At 40.2% G+C, this 18269-nt stretch overlaps 1 protein-coding gene across 1 annotated transcript; it reads right to left on the bottom strand.

Moving 5' to 3' along the window:
* Positions 1-264: 264 nt before the first annotated feature.
* Positions 265-17935, bottom strand: LOC111979911 (alkaline ceramidase 3). Its single transcript, XM_024010594.2, has 11 exons — positions 17783-17935; positions 9132-9242; positions 3584-3636; positions 3284-3336; positions 2836-2917; positions 2701-2736; positions 1603-1661; positions 1257-1358; positions 1044-1148; positions 777-822; positions 265-666 (listed from the first exon to the last, which is right to left on the bottom strand). The coding sequence occupies exons 1-11, from the start codon at positions 17883-17885 to the stop codon at positions 613-615; spliced, it is 804 nt and encodes a 267-aa protein (XP_023866362.1). The 5' UTR covers positions 17886-17935; the 3' UTR covers positions 265-612.
* Positions 17936-18269: the final 334 nt, after the last annotated feature.

Genomic DNA, 18269 nt, shown 5'->3' with positions numbered 1-18269 from the left:
TGGACAAGATAATTGATATTAAACCTTTTCCTGTGTCTCTGTTTCAGTCCCRTCTGTGACCAACACACTGCATCATCTAGACCAGATTCCCTCAGAGGAGGATGGATGGGTAACAAACAGTTCCCTGGTCTAAACACAACCATGACATACAGCCAGATAATGCCGACAACCTGACGTTATTATGGTTTGTGAATATGCTAAGGTGTTATATTGAATGTTATAATAGATACACCAGTATGATTTATATATATATATTTTTGCAGCATCCATATTCCAGGAAATATGTTTGAGTAAATTTAAACAAAATGTCACTACAACAACACCACCAAAATCTAATAATCTACTATATTGTGATAGATGAAAGAGAAAAATCATATAATTCCATGTAAACTCTCAATGCTATACTGTACTTGGCAAATCGTCACAGTGCAGAACCAAAGGGTCCCCGGAGTGGTAGGTTGGGGTGTAGCCTGCCTGCCCTCTGGTAGTGGGGTGCATATGTCCCATAGACAGCAGACTGGCAGGTCAGGTCAGGTTGGCAGACTGGCAGGTCAGGTCTCTGTGCTGATGCCTGTTGAATGGCAGTCACCATCCTTCATGGTCCCCTGTCACTCAGCTAGTCTTTTGTGCCTCAATGTGCAACATGGGCCACACTCCACATAGGAACTGATTGAACACATTGTAGACCAGTGTTAAGTTAGTGTTGGTATTGTGGTGCCAAATACACAAGCATATGACTGGGATGTGTTGATGAACTGGGAGGAGAGAACGCTTACCTTTACTTTTGGTCTGTGTTTGAGAAAGGTTGACCTTATCTGGAGGCTACGTGACAACAGAACATTTTCGATTTTTTTAGTGATACATTGTTGTAGGAATCATCTAATCAGTCATTACACTTAAATCATAAACTAAACTACGCAAGATACCAGTCAATTTTTCATCCAACAATGACGATGTTCTTGAAGCAGCATAAATCAATTTAAGTGGGAACAAATACAAAGAGCAGATCCTATATAAAGCCTATAGATCTATTCATGGCTTACCTGAAGAGTATGTGTAGGTAGGAGCCCAGGCCTGTGAGGATGTGCCACCAGGCATGGAACTGTGTCACCGCCCCAACAACAGGGGGCAGTCTCTGTCTGGTGGATCTAAAAGGAGAGTGGCGAGCAAAGAGAGAGAGTTTTACATTTTGATTCTGTCTACAAATGGATGTCCATATTCTGTTGGCAGCGTTTGTCATTTGGTTGTACATTTACCTGAGTGAGTCACAGGCCAGATTATCAATGTTCCACAACAGGAACCCCAGCAAAAAGACACTCAGGGAGATGTAACACACAGGTTTGAGCCAGGGATACACCCTGCAATGGAAACACATGGAGTCCGATGAGATGTATAAACACTGTTATAATATAGCCCTACTTTGTACTGTAGTTTCTGAAAATGTCATCCAGAATCACAAATATCAGGATACCAGCAGCATCCAGTGAGTGAGTGGTTATTAAACAATTGATATACATTGTAAGGATGATAAATGTACTCTTGACCACTCAGTTAATTTCCCAAACTACTGGGCCACATTTCTGCTGCCACACTGCCACTTACCATGTAACTATGAAGATAGAGCGCATCACCAAGCATGCTACAAGTGCACCATACATGACCTGAGGGGTGAGGACACACAAAGAACACGCTTTGAAAAGCAACCAAATCTAGACCTGTCATATTTTACAGTAGCATAAACCTGGTGTTTTCAGAACAGAGGTGAAATGAAGTGTGAGGTGTATAATGCACATGTTTTCAACCAGTCTGCTCAACACTAAACCTTGATAGACAACACTACTGTACAGCATGTACATATTCCAACCACCAGGTTGTGCTAAATCCATGCTCAAATAAAGACTGCAATTTTGTGACGGTTAATGGGACGTATAAATGGTCACCGTTGTTGTATTGTATCTAAATGGGTACACTGTAGCAAATCAAATACTTGCATCAGTTTGGTAAGAATCCGTTTAAATAATATGCTGACATATGCTGATATAGAGCTCATGACCACCTGCCATCTAACTGTCTCCAAGGACCACAATGGAAATAAGCCTTTGGGCTTTAATGTGTTTTTATCCTCAATCATTTTTTATGTATGTAATGTTGTCTACGGCTGGAGCAGACTACTTCTTTTAATTATCTAATAAATCAATTCCATGTCCGCTAAAACTGACTGTTGTGGGCATGTTTATGGCTAAATGTGTGAAACCATGGAGCGGTGGGGTTTAGTAAGCAGAGAGGGCTCTGAAGTGTAAACAAAGGTTGCTTTGTCACTTTGTTTCTGTTGTTGTGGAGCAACACAGACGCTTCTCTAGACTCTCAATATCCACAGCCTCACTGACTATTGTGAGGTATGCTAGGGAGGAGTTATAATACAACTGTAACCTGGAGTTGTAAGATCAGACTGAGCCATAGTCAAAAGGTGTTGTGCGAGATTGTCAATAACCCAAAGTGATAATGCTGCAAATATTAGATTCCTGAACAGAGACATTTGAACGGACATGCCACAATAGCAATCTAACTGGATCTAACAGGACCTCATGTCCGGCTGTTTCCACAGTTAGCCAGGGGCAATATGTACTAATGAAACAGTAAACTCTAAAAGCAAACAAAGAGCATGCTCACTGAAGAGCGAAAATGTACTCTCTTTCTTACCTGGTGAAAGACTGGCTCTTTCCATTGTAAGTAGACCTGGGAAAAAGAGAATTGAGATAGTGACATTAATCATTGACATATAGTCATGGGATGAAAAGGGACAAAACAGTTATGTGGGAAATATAAGACACTCACCACACTGACTGAGACACTGAAGATGAATAACAACATGATAGGGAATACACCCAGAGTGTTTTTTTGCTTGAAGCATTCATATCTGCAACAGAAGAAATGAATTAATTTCTCATTCCTCTAATGAAACACATATTTGTAATTATAGACATACTGTATACAGTAAGGCTTTTGAGAGGGATGGAGAGCAAGATGATGAAAGATGACCCAGTTAAAATGGGGGAAGTGCAAGTGGCACTGAATCAATAGACATCAGCTCTGTTACATGTCATCTATAGCCATGAAAAATGTGTGTTTTCTTGGGATAAATCAATTGTAGGATTGGATTAACTTTTAATTGATCACATGTATACTGCCCTCAAATTACTTTCAGTGGGCTTTGGGCCTGGGCTGCTCAATGGCAATGGCACTGTGAAAGTTGGAGTGTAAATTCATTATGTTGGGTACTTACAGACAGTAGACAAAGACACAGGTGCTGTAGATCATTGGCAGCTCATCCAGCAACTGTGGGGGACAGACAGCAGAGACACAGATAGTGATGTATAATGGGATGGTCGGCGCAAACCTTACTTATAAGGAGAGTTGAAAAACAGTTTCATGAGCATTCTGCAGGAAACGATGAGGTGACAATTTTTATGTCCTTAACAGCTGAAAAAGTCCATGCAATTATGAGAACACAGTGATCTATGGTGGATGCATACAGTATGCTGACAAATCATGATTTATTTTTAGATACTAAAAGTCAGCTCACCTGCATCTCATATTGCAGCGTCATATGGAAGCACCAGGAACCAATGCCAACAGCTGGAACAAAAGAAGAGATCACATCAAACAACCAGCAAGAAGCACAGACATTCAAACCCATCTTTCAAATAAAGGAAAGCATCTTGATAATGCAATTTCAGTCTAAAAAAACTCTCACTTTAAAAGACATTAGGGACAAGACTAACTTTTCCAAATCCTTGTGACTGTAAGGTTATACTATAGGTCATATGGGTCAAAGATGAGACGTGTAAATTTGGTGTCCGAAGGCCATTCATTTAACATAAAAAGATAAATATGTATGAATATTATATTAAATCACTCAACTCTTACCTTTCTTTGGACCCAGAAATATTTGTTTTGCAAACTATTAAATTAAGTTATTGAGCTCTAAAGCGTCAAAATGTTCTGCAGTGTAAATGTCCGGGTTAAAATTCTAATGACAAAGGTGTTTTCAAAATGTAGAAATTCATCCTAAAAATATAAATGAACACCCATGGCATAATTGTGTTAGTGTTTGCAACAATATATAAACCCTGTCTTTCAAAGATAACTCGTAAAAATCCAAATAACTTCACAGATCTTTATTGTAAAGGGTTTAAACACTGTTTCCCATGCTTGTTCAATGAACCATAAACAATTAATGAGCATGCAGCTGTGGAACAGTCATTAAGACACTAACAGCTTACAGACGGTAGGCAATTAAGGTCACAGTTATGAAAACTTAGGACACTAAAGAGGCCTTTCTACTGACTCTGAAAAACACCAAAAGAAAGATGCCCAGGGTCCCTGCTCATCTGCGTGAACGTGCCTTATAGGCTGACCACACCGCTCGCGCTATGTTATTCAATTATTGCACCCACACTGCTCTCGCGCGCCAATGAGCGTCTGCGTTGCCAAGTGCTAAAATAGAAATCAGTTATATTTCTGATGCAGATCGCGCTGCAAGTCCTGCATCTCCCATCTCCTCATTGGTTTGTAGAAGCAGGTACCCACGTGCCATCTCCTCATTGGTTATACCCACGTGGGTGACTGAAGACGAACGAGGTCAGTGGCGGTGATGCACCTAATTTATGAAAGTTGCCAATCGCAATATAACGTCAAGAAGAAAATAAAAAGTCTGGAAGGAAGAGAGATGACTAGAAACGATTCGGTTGACCGTTTTATGTGTGGATTAATTGTCGGAGTAGAGGACCTTGGGCATTTCAGGTAAAATAACAACTCAATGTTTATATCCCAGGACAAATTAGCTAGCAACAGCAAGCTAGCTAAATAGGACAAATTAGCTAGCAAGAGCAAGCTAGCTAGCTAAATTGCCATAAATATTTAATGCTTTTCGACCTGTTCCCAAATTAATGTAATTGGTTCAGAGTTTGTTTTGATATTTTAACCTGCGTGTCGTGATCACGTTTGGTGTGGGGGGACCAAATACATTTATGCACGATGGCGCACAATGGCGCATGCGCGCAGCCGGTGTGGGTTCCGTGTTAGGCATGCTGCAAGGAGGCATGGAGACTGCAGATGTGGCCAGGGCAATAAATTGCAATGTCCGTACTGTGAGATGCCTAAGACAGGGAGACAGGGAGACAGGACAGACAGCTGATCGTCCTCGCAGTGGCAGACCACGTGTAACAACACCTGCACAGGATCGGTACATCCGAACAGCACACCTGCAGGACAGATATAGGATGGCCACAACAACTGCCCGAGTTACACCAGGAACGCACAATCCCTCCATCAGTGCTCAGACCGTCCGCAATAGGCTGAGAGAGGCTGGACTGAGGGCTTGTAGGCCTGTTGTAAGGCAGGTCCTCACCAGACATCACTGGCAGCAACGTCGCCTATGGGCACAAGCCCACCATCGCTGGACCAGACAGGACTGGCAAAAAGTGCTCTTCACTGACGAGTCGCGGTTTTGTCTCACCAGGGGTGATGGTCGGATTCGCGTTTATCGTCAAAGGAATGAGCGTTAAACCGAGGCCTGTACTCTGGAGCGGGATCGATTTGGAGGTGGAGTGTCCGTCATGGTCTGGGGGCGGTGTGTCACAGCATCATCGGACTGAGCTTCTTGTCATTGCAGGCAATCTCAACGCTGTGCATTACAGGGAAGACATCCTCCTCCTTCATGTGGTACCCTTCCTGCAAGCTCATCCTGACATGACCCTCCAGCATGACAATGCCACCAGCCATACTGCTTGTTCTGTGCGTGATTTCCTGCATTTTTCCGCTGGCCATGTCAGTGTTCTGCCATGGCCAGCGAAGAGCCAGGATCTCAATCCCATTGAGCACGCCTGGGACCTGTTGGATCGGAGGGTGAGGGCTAGGTCCATTCCCCCCAGAAATGTCTGGGAACTTGCAGGTGCCTTGGTGGAAGAGTGGGGTAACATCTCACAGCAAGAACTGGCAAATCTGGTACAGTCYATGAGGAGGAGATGCACTGCAGTACTTAATGCAGCTGGTGGCCACACCAGATACTGACTGTTACTTTTGATTTTGACCCCCACTTTGTTCAGGTACACATTATTCCATTTCTGTTAGTCACATGTCTGTGGAACTTGTTCAGTTTATGTCTCAGTTCTGGAATCTTGTTATGTTCATACAAATATTTACACATGTTACGTTTGCTGAAAATAAACGCAGTTGACAGTGAGAGGACGTTTCTTTTTTTACTGAATTTAGAATAGTGGGCGACATACTGTATCTAAAAAAATATTTTAAAACTTGAATAACCTTTGTCCGGACTTTTGCGCTTCATCAATGTCATTCAGTATAACAAAGGTAAAAATACATTTTAAAGCATATCACATGATGGTAATCATGTGACAGTGTGTGACATCACAAAGAAGACACATTGAATACCCTCTATCAATGTGATTAGGTGAGTAAATCTCTGAAATATTTGATGATTTCACCTTTTCACCCTCTAGTAACCTTTGTAACAAAAACACATATCCTTCAGTACAATACAGAAAAAAGCTATATATTAAATATGAAAAGGATCATCTTTATTGGTCAAGGTCATTACTTTATATAGATGGCCAAGGAACTGCCTGTTAAATATGTTTATGTATGAAATACGTCCTTCAGTATCACGCTTTTGTCCTTCAGCACAACAAAAGTTTAATATTATACCACAATGTCACCCGTTATACTGAATGACAGTTGCTTTGTTATCCCATGTTTTCACTAGTTTACAACATTTAATCATGCAATTCATATTTACTTGTTGTATAAATACTGAATTTTATAATTTTAAACTATTTCATGGCATTTTAAGGTATTTCAAGGCACATTATCTTTATAATGTAGATTGTCGTTGTCTAATAAGGAGAGGGCTGCACGGCACAGACAAAATGTTAACGCAGATCCAGTTACTAGGGAGGAAAGACTAGCCAGAAGACAAGCAAGGTATTGTTTTCATGGTTTCATGCAACTGTCAGCAACAGAATAGGATAATAGGATGTAAAGCTGGGTGGATAACGCTTAACATTAAGTTGCACTATTACACTGTAGTTAATGTTTAATTGCACTGCAATTAAGGTATAACTGATGGATTATATCAGTTAATAACAATGCATAATTACAACATTAACTATCTTGTAATAATTGTGTAATAATGCAACTTAACGCAATATAAAGTGTTGCCGCAGGCTCAAATTATAGTAAAGTGATTATTATTAACATTAGCAATGAAATAGTAACAAAACATCTTTGAGAGAGAATGGGAGAGGGAGTTGATTTAACTTTTAAACTTTGATTAAGTGTTATCATTGTTTAGCCTACAATTAATAGACTACTAATAACATTTAATGGGTGCGAATCCTACTCTGTGCCAGTGTCATAACTATTACATTTTCATTTTTTAGCTATCAGAGAAGAAAGAAGGATGTCAATCCTGATCATCCACCCATCCATGCAAAGACACAATCTGATGCTGAAAAAAGAGGGGAAAATGGAGATTAAATCAGAGGCACTGTGAAAAAAATCTAACAAATGAATGTGGTGATCAACTTAACTCCAGTATCCACTGAAGGCACCTCTTTTGAGCAGCCCCCTGAACAACTTGTACTAGTACAACATTAATCCTGCTTGAATTAAATTGTACCTCATGTGTCAGTTGAACTATGTTGCATAGTAAAACCCATGTTCTTTATGTGTGTGTCGTATGGGTCATTTCTCTCTCTCTCTCTAGTATGGAAGCGATCTAAGTTCAGCTAGCCTGCACATTTTAAACATCTTATCCTGTTTTTTATACAGTTTTATAACTTCAAAAATAGTTAAAAGAAAATACTATTGCTGCTACTCATAATAGTTCATATGATCATTATTGTTATTGCTGAAGGAATCACTTTTAATCAATATTCGTGGGCCGTAGTGATATGTGTCATTCAGGATAACAAAATATTGTCATACAGTATAACAGCAGTATTTTATATTAAAATACAATAACTTTGTTTTGTTGACTCAGAGTGACAAAAACAAATCTCAAAGGATGAAGTGAACGATATTTTCATAGACTTTAGCATTTTCTTCAGTGTAAGGCAGGACATTTTTGTAAAAACCTTCAACAAATTTTGAGTTGTACCCGTGACACATCAAATATGTGGTATTCAAAATAAAATAATGTAATTTTGTTCTGGGTAGGTTTATTTCTGCCAGTCTAAGCATTTATATATAACCTTGTGATTATGAAAAATGGGCATAAAATTATTTTTTTAAACACTTTGTGTTATACTGAATTACATTTTACTAAGGTACATTCATATGAATCACAAAAAAAAAAGTATTGGCTTTATTCTATATCTAATGTAAGGGCATAGGTGATACTCCAATGAACATAAAAAGCATTTTAGGGAATTGTAATTGCTGTTTTATTTTTTTGCTACTTTGAAAACCTTATACGTCTTTGACCCATATATGTATTATCAGATATGAGTAAATCATGCTAATAATTCCAGATGCCTATGGAACACTTAAATCTGGAGGCAAAAGAAACCTGTTTAGGCAAGGGGCTGGCTAGCGGAGTAGAACACTTGAAAAAGAAAAGGAGAGCCGTACACTAGGAGCTCAGATGAAATAATTTAACAACCAACGTCTTGACAGACAAGCTGTCTTCATCAAGGTACAATGACAAACACTGCATGTCACTAGTTTATATAGTTTCAAAGGACACACAGGTGTCTGTAATCATGGCCGGGTGTGGCTTGATTTCATTGGTTAATTTACAGATATAAATAGAACATATAAAAAGCATGAATGGATAACATACGATCATAGATACAAATAGGTTACATAGGCCTACAAATTGTAAATGTTTGTAGGCCTATGTAGCGAAATTTGATCTACGATTGTATGTTATCCATTCATGCTTTTTATATGTTCTATTTATATCTGTAAATTAACCAATGAAATCAAGCCACACCCGGCCATGATTACATACAGACACCTGTAATTATACCCTGATGAAACATTGGTTATTAAATTATTGCAACTGAGATCCTAGCGTGTGCGGCTTTCCTTGTCTATGGAACACTTACCTGCCAGTCCAAGGAAGGAGTAGACGTAGCGGTACTCTAGGCCGTCTTTATACGTCTGGATGGCACCGTAGATAGGAGGCAGGATCATAATCAGGTTACTGACAGTGTTCCCTGAACAACAAGATAACAGACAGAGCAACTGTCAGCGGAAGACAACACAACATGTACTGTATGACAGCAAACAACAAACACAGTCATTTGGTGTATATGAGTAGTGTCTCTTAGCAGACAGAAAACAAGGTTTTAGAGAAATAATTGTTTTTACATTCTGTAAGCAAGATTTAGACTGGTAGAATTAGTTTAATTTAGTCATTAATTTGAAGATTTCACCACACCCAGTGATTGTTAGTGATCAAGTTAGGAACAATCAAACCATTTAACACATAGACTGATGGGAAATGGACATGCTAATGATTAGAATGGTGCTTAACTTTTTATGGCTGCAGGGGCAGTATTGAGTAGCTTGGATGAAAGGTGCACAGAGGTGCACAGAGGTGCCAAGAGTAAACGGCCATAGTTGCTAATATATGCATAATATAGTCATAGTTGCTAATATATGCATATTATTATTAGTATTGGATAGAAAACACTCTGAAGTTTCTAAAACTGTTTGAATTATGTCTGTGAGTATAACAGAACTCATATGGCAGGCAAAAACTTGAGAGAGAAAATCCAAATTCTGAGGCTGGTCGATTTTCAACCAAGATCCTATTGAAATCACAGCGAGATATGGATGAGTTTGCACTTCCTACGGCTTCCACTAGATGTCAACAGTCTGTAGAACCTTGTCTGACGCCTCTACTGTGAAGGGGGGCCGAATGAGAGGGGAATTAGTCAGGTCTGCCATGGCCTGACCATTCTTTGACCATGCGCGTTCACATGAGAGGGAGGTCTGTTCCATCGCTCTGAAGTCAATGTAATTCTCCGGTTGGAACGTTATTCAAGATTTATGTTAAAAACATTCTATAGATTGATTCAATACATCGTTTGACATGTTTCTACTGACTGTTACGGAACTTTTGGACATTTCGTCAGCTTTTAGTGAACGCGCTTCCTGACGTTGGATTTGTTTACCAAACACGCTTCAAAAATAGCTATTTGGACATAAATGATGGACATTACCGAACAAAATGAACATTTCTTGTGGAAGTGGGAGTCCTGGGAGTGCATTCTGACAAAGATCAGCAAAGGTAAGTGAAGATTTATAATGCTTTTAATGAGTTTTGTTGACTGCACAATTTGGGCGGGTAACTGTATTGGCTTGCTTTTGTGGCTGAACGCTGTTTTCAGATGATTGAATATTGGGTTTTGCCGTAAAGCTTTTTGAAATCTGACACAGCGGTTGCATTAAGAACAAGTGTATCGTTAATTCTATGTAAAACATGTATGTTTCATCAAAGTTTATGATGAGTATTTCTGTTATTTGACGTGGCTCTCTGCAATTTCTCCGGATATTTTGGAGGCATTTCTGAACATGGCGCCAATGTAAACTGAGGTTTTTGGATATAAATATGAACTTAATCGAACAAGACATATATGTATTGTGTAACATGAAGTCCTATGAGTGTCATCTGATGAAGATCATCAAAGGTTAGTGATTAATTTTATCTCTATTTGTGCTTTTTGTGACTCCTCTCTTTGGCTGGAAAAATGGCAGAATTTTTCTGTGAGTTGGTGGTGRCCTAACATAATCGTTTGTGGTGCTTTCGCTGAAAAGYCTATTTGAAATCGGACACGTTGGTGGGATTAACAACAAGATTACCTTTAAAATGGTGTAAGATACATGTATGTTGAGGAATTTTAATTATGAGATTTCTGTTGTTTGAATTTGGCGCCCTGCACTTTCACTGGCTGTTGTCATATCATCCCGTTAACGGGATTGCAGCCCTAAGAAGTTTTAATGGGGCTTATACAGCATGCAAGAGGTAAAACAGTAAAAAAGCTCCCTGGCTAACTCAGTTCTTTGTTCCTCCTGCATCCAGAGCTTGAAGCCTAGTCTCGGAAATCTCAGACGTGGCGCATTGTTTACATTGTGGGAGGCAATCCGTCTGCCAACACTCTTAGAAAAAAAGAGTTCCAAAAGAGTTCTTCGGCTGTCCCCATAGGATAACCCTTTTTTAGTTTCAGGTAGAACCCTTTTTGGTTTCAGGTAGAACTCTTGGGTTCCATGTAGAACACTCTGGGAAAGGGTTCTACATGGAACCCAATAAGGTTCTACCTGGAACCAAACGGGATCTTCAAAGGGTTCTCCTATGGGGACAGCAAAATAACCCTTTTAGGTTCTGGATAGCACCTTTAAGGGAGCTTTGCTGCTGTATTGTATGTGTTGCTTGCGCTGCTGGATACAAAAGAAAATGATTCTTAAAATAATATTCTTACAAATCTAGGTACAAGAATCAGAAATGTACAGTTGAAGTCGGGAGGTTAACATACACTTATGTTGGAGTCATTAAAACTCGTTTTTCAACCATTCCACAAATGTCTTGTTAACAAACTATAGTTTTGGCAAGTCGGTTAGGACATCTACTTTGTGCGTGACACAAGTAATTTTTCCAACTATTGTTTACAGACAGATTATTTCACTTATAATTCACTGTATCACAATTCCATTGGGTCAGAAGTTTACATACACTAGGTTGACTGTCCCTTTAAACAGCTTGGAAAATTCCAGAAAATTATGTCATGGCTTTAGAAGCTCCTGATAGGCTAATTGACATCCTTTGAGACAATTGGAGGTGTAGCTGTGGATGTATTTCAAGGCATACCTTCAAACTCAGTACCCTTTTTGCTTGACATCATGGAAAAATCAAAAGAAATCAGCCAAGACCTCAGAAAAGAAATTGTAGACCTCCACAAGTCTGGTTCATCCTTGGGAGCAATTTCCAAACACCTGAAGGTACCATGTTCATCTGTACAAACAATAGTACGCAAGTATAAACACCATACCATGCAGACATCATACCGCTCAGGAAGGAGACGCATTCTGTCTCCTAGAGATGAACGTACTTTGGTGCGAAAAGTGCAAATCAATCCAAGAACAACAGCAAAGGACCTTGTGGAGATGCTGGAGGAAACAGGTACAAAAGTATCTATATCCACAGTAAAATTTGTCCTATATCGACATAACCTGAAAGACCGCTCAGCAAGGAAGAAGCCACTGCTCCAAAACTGCCATAAAAAAGCCAGACTACGGTTTGCAACTGCACATGAGGACAAAGATTGTATTTCTTGGACAAATGTCCTCTGATCTGATGAAACAAAAATAGAACTGTTTGGCCATAATGACCATCATTATGTTTGGAGGAAAAAAGGGGAGGCTTGCAAGCCAAAGACACCATCCCAACCATGAAGCACGGGGGTGGCAGCATCATGTTGTGGGGGTGCTTTGCTGCAGGAGGGACTAGTGCACTTCACAAAATAGATGGCATCATGAGGCGGGAAAATTATGTGGATATATTGAAGCAACATCTCAAGACATCAGTCAGGAAGTTACAGTATAGCTTGGTCGCAAATGGGTCTTCCAAATTGACAATAACCCCAAGCATACTTCCAAAGTTGTGTCAAAATGGCTTAAGGACAACAAAGTCAAGGTATTGGAGTGGCCATCACAAAGCCCTGACCTCAATCCTATAGAAAATGTATGGGCAGAACTTAAAAAGTGTGTGCGAGCAAGGAGGCCTACAAACCTGATTCAGTTACACCAGCTCTGTCAGGAGGAATGGGCCAAAATTCACCCAACTTATTGTGGAAAGCTACCCGAAACGTTTGACCCAAGTTAAACAATTTAAAGGCAATACTACCAAATACTAATTCAGTGTATGTAAACTTCTGACCCACTGGGAATGTGATCAAAGAAATAAAAGCTGAAATAAATCATTTTCTACTATTATTCTGATATTTCACATTCTTAAAATAAAGTGGTGATCCTGACTGACCTAAGACAGGGAATCTTTACTAGGATTAAATGTCAGGAATTGTGAAAAAATGATTTTAAATGTATTTGGCCAAGGTGTATGTAAACTTCCAACTTCAACTGTAGGTTGGATGTCTGTTGTACATGATTTATGTTTTACATTAGGCTGGTGTTGTACATTACACACACACCTGTATATGTATGTGTATGTATGTATGTCTTTCAAAGTCAAATTTCGGTTGGACCTTGTGTGTAATTGACCAATAAAGTGATCGTAATCTTAATCTTGTGTTGTACATTAGGCTGACTGACTTCCGATCAAATAACAGCAGGCATGCCCCAAGGTGCTGTATTCAGTCAAATGCCAGGAATATTCCTGTTAAACGTTTCCGTACGTTGAATTTAGCAAACATGAGGAGAATCTCCTGTTTAACATACTCTGACCTACCTTGATGTGCAAGCAGCACTACTATTGTTCTCCTCTGCTGAGGTTTTGAAATCTGAGCTCTAGCACACACACAATAGCACAAAAATTGTGGTTGCCTCTTTCTTTGTCTGTCTTCCACATAAAACTTACTGAACATTGCACATTCTAGGCCTTTTATTCCACAATTTGGGACCCATTTAAAAGCCAAACCAACCATTGCCTAAAGCTCGACTAGTCGTGTGGACAGCCTGGTCTCATAGACTAGACGTAACATAGATGTAAATCCGGGACACGCAAATTAGTATGATATGTAAAAAAAWATATATTTAACCTTTATTTAACTAGGCATTTGGTATGGTTACATAAGACAAACAGCTACTTAAGGCAAAAAAACGAAAGTAGGGTAGTTGGCCGGGGCGGACGGATGGGTGTATAATGCAAACATCTAGAAACCCAAAGGTTGCGAGTTCGAATCTCATCACAGACAACTTTAGCATTTTAGCTAATTATCAACTTTTCAAATGCTTACAAWWTTTTTTCTACTTTGCAACTACTTAGCATGTTAGCTAACCCTTCCCCTAACCCAAACCTTAACCATTTGAGATAACCCTTCCCCTAACCCCTAGCCAACGTTAGCCAGCTAGCTAATGTTAGCCACCTAGCTAGAATTTATAACATATCATACATAACATATAGTAAGTTTTGCAAATTATTAACATATTGTTTGTTTTGAAAATGTGTAACATATCATCCGAAATGAGTGCTGGACATCCAAAATAATACATACCATCATAATACATACCTGCTCTTTAATAACTTGTTTTATTTCTTATTCTTATCTATATATTTTTTTAATTGAATTGGTGGTTAGGGGCTCGTAAGTAAGCATATCACTGTAAGGTCTACACCTGTTGTATTCGGCGCATGTGACTAATGTGACTATTGTGACTAATACAATTTGATTTGAAAGGTAACGTCATACTAAATGGAGTATCTCGGGTTTACGTAWAGAATAATAAAAAATGCTCTGAGACCAGGTTGCAGTGGACTGTGGAGTATCAGTAACACTTGAAAAAAAAATATTTCACCATTATTTAACCAGGTAGGCCAGTTGAGAACAAGTTCTCATTTACAACTGTGACCTGGCCAAGATAAAGCAAAGCAGTGCGACAAAAACAACAACAGAGTTACACATAAACAAACGTACAGTCAATAACACAATAGAAAAATCTATGTACAGTGTATGCAAATGTAGAGAGGTAAGGCAATAAATAGGCCATAGAGGCGAAATAATTACAATTTAGCATTAACACTGGAGTAGATGTGCAGATGGTGATGTGCAAGTAGAGATACTGGGGTGCAAAAGAGCAAGAGGATAAATAACAATATGGGGATGAGGTAGTTGGGTGTGCTATTTACAGATTGGCTGTGTACAGGTACAGTGATCGGTAAGCTGCTCTGACAGCTGACACTTAAAGTTAGAGAGGGAGATATGAGTCTCCAGCTTCGTGATTTTTGCAATTCGTTCCAGTCATTGGCAGCAGAGAACTGGAAGGAAAGGCGGCCAAAGGAAGTGTTGTCTCTGGGGATGACCAGTGAAATATACCTGCTGGAGCGAGTGCTACGGGTGGGTGTTGCTATGGTGACCAGTGAGCTGAGATAAGGTGGGGCTTTACCTAGCAAAGACTTATAGATGACCTGGAGCCAGTGGGTTTGGCGACGAATATGTAGTGAGGGCCAGTCAACGAGAGCATACAGGTCGCAGTGGTGGGTAATATATGGGGCTTTGGTGACAAAACAGATAGCCCTCTGATAGACTACATCCAGTTTGATGAGTAGAGTGTTGGAGGCTATTTTGTAAATGACATTGCCGAAGTCAAGGATCGGTAGGATAGACAGTTTTACGAGGGTATGTTTGGCAGCATGAGTGAAGGAGGCTTTGTTGCGAAATAGGAAGCCGATTATAGATTTAATTTTGGATTGGAGATGCTTAATGTGAGTCTTTAAGGAGAGTTTACAGTCTAACCATACACCGAGCTATTTGTAGTTGTCCACATATTCTAAGTCAGAACCGTCCAGAGTAGTGACGCTAGTCAGGAGGGTGGGTGCGGGCAACAATCGGTTGAAGAGCATGCATTTAGTTTTACTAGCATTTAAGAGCAGTTGGAGGCCACGGAAGGAGTGTTGTATGGCATTGAAGCTCGTTTGGAGGTTTGTTAACACAGTGTCCAAAGAAGGGCCAGATGTATACAGAATGGTGTCGTCTGCGTAGAGGTGGATCAGATAATCACCAGCAGCAAGAGCGACATCGTCGATGTATACAGAGAAAAGAGTCGGCCCGAGGACTGAACCCTGTGGCACCCCCAAAGAGACTGCCAGAGGTCCGGACAACAGGCCCTCCGATTTGACACACTGAACTCTATCGGAGAAGTAGTTGGTGAACCAGGCGAGGCAGTCATTTGAGAAACTAAGACTATTGAGTCTGCCGATAAGGATGCGGTGATTGACCGAGTCGAAAGCCTTGGCCAGGTTGATGAAGACGGCTGCACAGTACTGTCTTTTATCGATGGCGGTTATGATATCGTTTAGGACCTTGAGCGTGGCTGAGGTGCACCCATGACCAGCTCGGAAACCATAGCGGAGAAGGTACGGTGGGATTCGAAATGGTCGGTGATCTGTTTGTTAACTTGGCTTTTGAAGATTTTAGAAAGGCAGGGCAGGATGGATATAGGTCTATAACAGTTTGGGTCTAGAGTGTCACCTCCTTTGAAGAGGGGGATGACCGCGATCTTTGGGGATCTCAGGCGATACGAAAGAGAGGTTGAACAGGCTAGTAATAGAGGTTGCAACAATTTCGGCAGATCATTTTAGAAAGAGAGGGTCCAGATTGTCTAGCCCAGCTGATATGTAGGGATCCAGATTTTGCAGCTCTTTCAGAACATCAGCTGTTAATAAGATTTTAAAAAATAATTTAAAAGATTTAAAAAGGAGAAGCGGGGGGGGGGGGCTTTGGCAGGTTGCTGCAGGGGGTGCAGAGCTGTTGGCCGGGGTAGGGGTACCAAGGTGGAAAGCATAGTCAGCCGTAGAAAATTGCTTATTGAAATTATCGATTATCGTAGATTTATCGGTGGTGACAGTGTTTCCTTGCCTCAGTGCAGTGGGCAGCTGGGAGGAGGTGCTCTTATTCTCCATGGACTTTACAGTGTCCCAAAACTTTTGGGAATTAGTTCTACAGGATGCAAATTTCTGTTTGAAAAAGCTAGCCTTGGCTCATTTACATGGTCACAATTAGTAATACTGTGTTACTACACATTTATAAGAACAATGTAAGTGTTCTGTTATCAGTTCCCAGTTCTATGCCTTTTTTCTTCATATGATGCATCATGCATGTAAATAGTCATTCAACCCAGTGTTTTCACCTTCCCGTGGTCATGAAGGAGAGAAGACAAGGAGTGTTGGGTCACTCAGTGTAATCTGAGTCACGTGTGAGTCAGAGAGCGAGAGAAAGGTAAAAGAGCAGTAGTCCAACACAATTAACTATGACCCACTTGACATAGTTCCACTTTAAATACAATGTTGCTTCATGAAGTGCCATTTGTAGCCAGATCAGACCTTCGTGCATTTGGACAGCTGTTAACAGGTCAATGGGCGTTGTATCCTCAGAAAGCCTAGTGCCTGCTGCACTCATAATTTTTTATCGCTCTCATGTATCATTCAGAAAGGTATGCAAAAGAAAATCACGAAAGCCGAGTAGCTAGTTTTTATCTTGGAATGGAACTCTTAGTCTTCAGGTTAATTATCATTCATATAAAAAATGTTGCGGGTGTCTATGTGAGAGGCTGTGCTGTCCCAGAATGAAGCTGCAGCTGTCTTGTAGCGACTTTAATGTGGGTAAATTTTATGCACCAGTGAATCAATGTATAGCTAGCTCATTGATATAACGTTAGCTAGATAGCCTATTACAGTAATAGCAACGGTACTTGAAAGGGCGGTGCTGCAGCTGCAAGTGAAGTTCTGAGTCATTAGCAGGTCTGCGTCGTGGCATCGCACACGCAACTTACTTACCGGTATAAAACATCACCGATAAAATTGATCGGTTATAGTTATAGGTCTATTAAGATAAAATATAAAAGCACCTTGATCTACTGACGCGAGCGTAAGGGAATGTCGTTGTCACCACCAGGCTCATTGTCATGATGTTTACCTATTCCGAGACGGCCTTCTGCAAGGATCCACATCCGTGTCTATTGCATTCGTTTTCGTGTCCTAAAACTCCAGTTTAGCCATACGCATGGTGTCAGATGTACTTACAGAATTCTGCGATGTAGAAAGAGACGACATAATTCTCCTCACACCAATCCAGCGTTGAGGTTGGTCGCCCCCAATATCCCAGTCTGTCTGCTGAGGGAGCCATGATGGAAAAAACGAACGGGAGTGCTGTGTGTGTGAGGGAGGAGTACAGAATCTTTAGTAGCCTACTAATGGATTAATGACTGAGAGGCTCCCTCCATTTCCTCAATTACAGTTAACCTGAGCACAGTTGAGGTTTGGTTTGGCAGGTTACTGCAGAAACATGGCTACAGGCACAACAGTATTTCCCTTACTGCATATTTAGTMAAATAAATGTATCACAGGAATAGCCCACTTTCTGGTACTCATACTGGCAAATGGTGCAAAATTGTACATTTTAAATGTATTAATATGTTATTACTGTGTAATTATAATTTTACAATGTATTTTTAAAAAAATCTGGTGATTTATATACTATAATACATTTTGGGACTTTTAAATGAATAAT

The sequence above is a fragment of the Salvelinus sp. IW2-2015 genome, linkage group LG20 (genome assembly GCF_002910315.2).
Source record: "Salvelinus sp. IW2-2015 linkage group LG20, ASM291031v2, whole genome shotgun sequence".
Classification (NCBI taxonomy): Eukaryota; Metazoa; Chordata; class Actinopteri; order Salmoniformes; family Salmonidae; genus Salvelinus; species Salvelinus sp. IW2-2015.
This window is presented reverse-complemented; position numbering and strand designations above follow the sequence as displayed.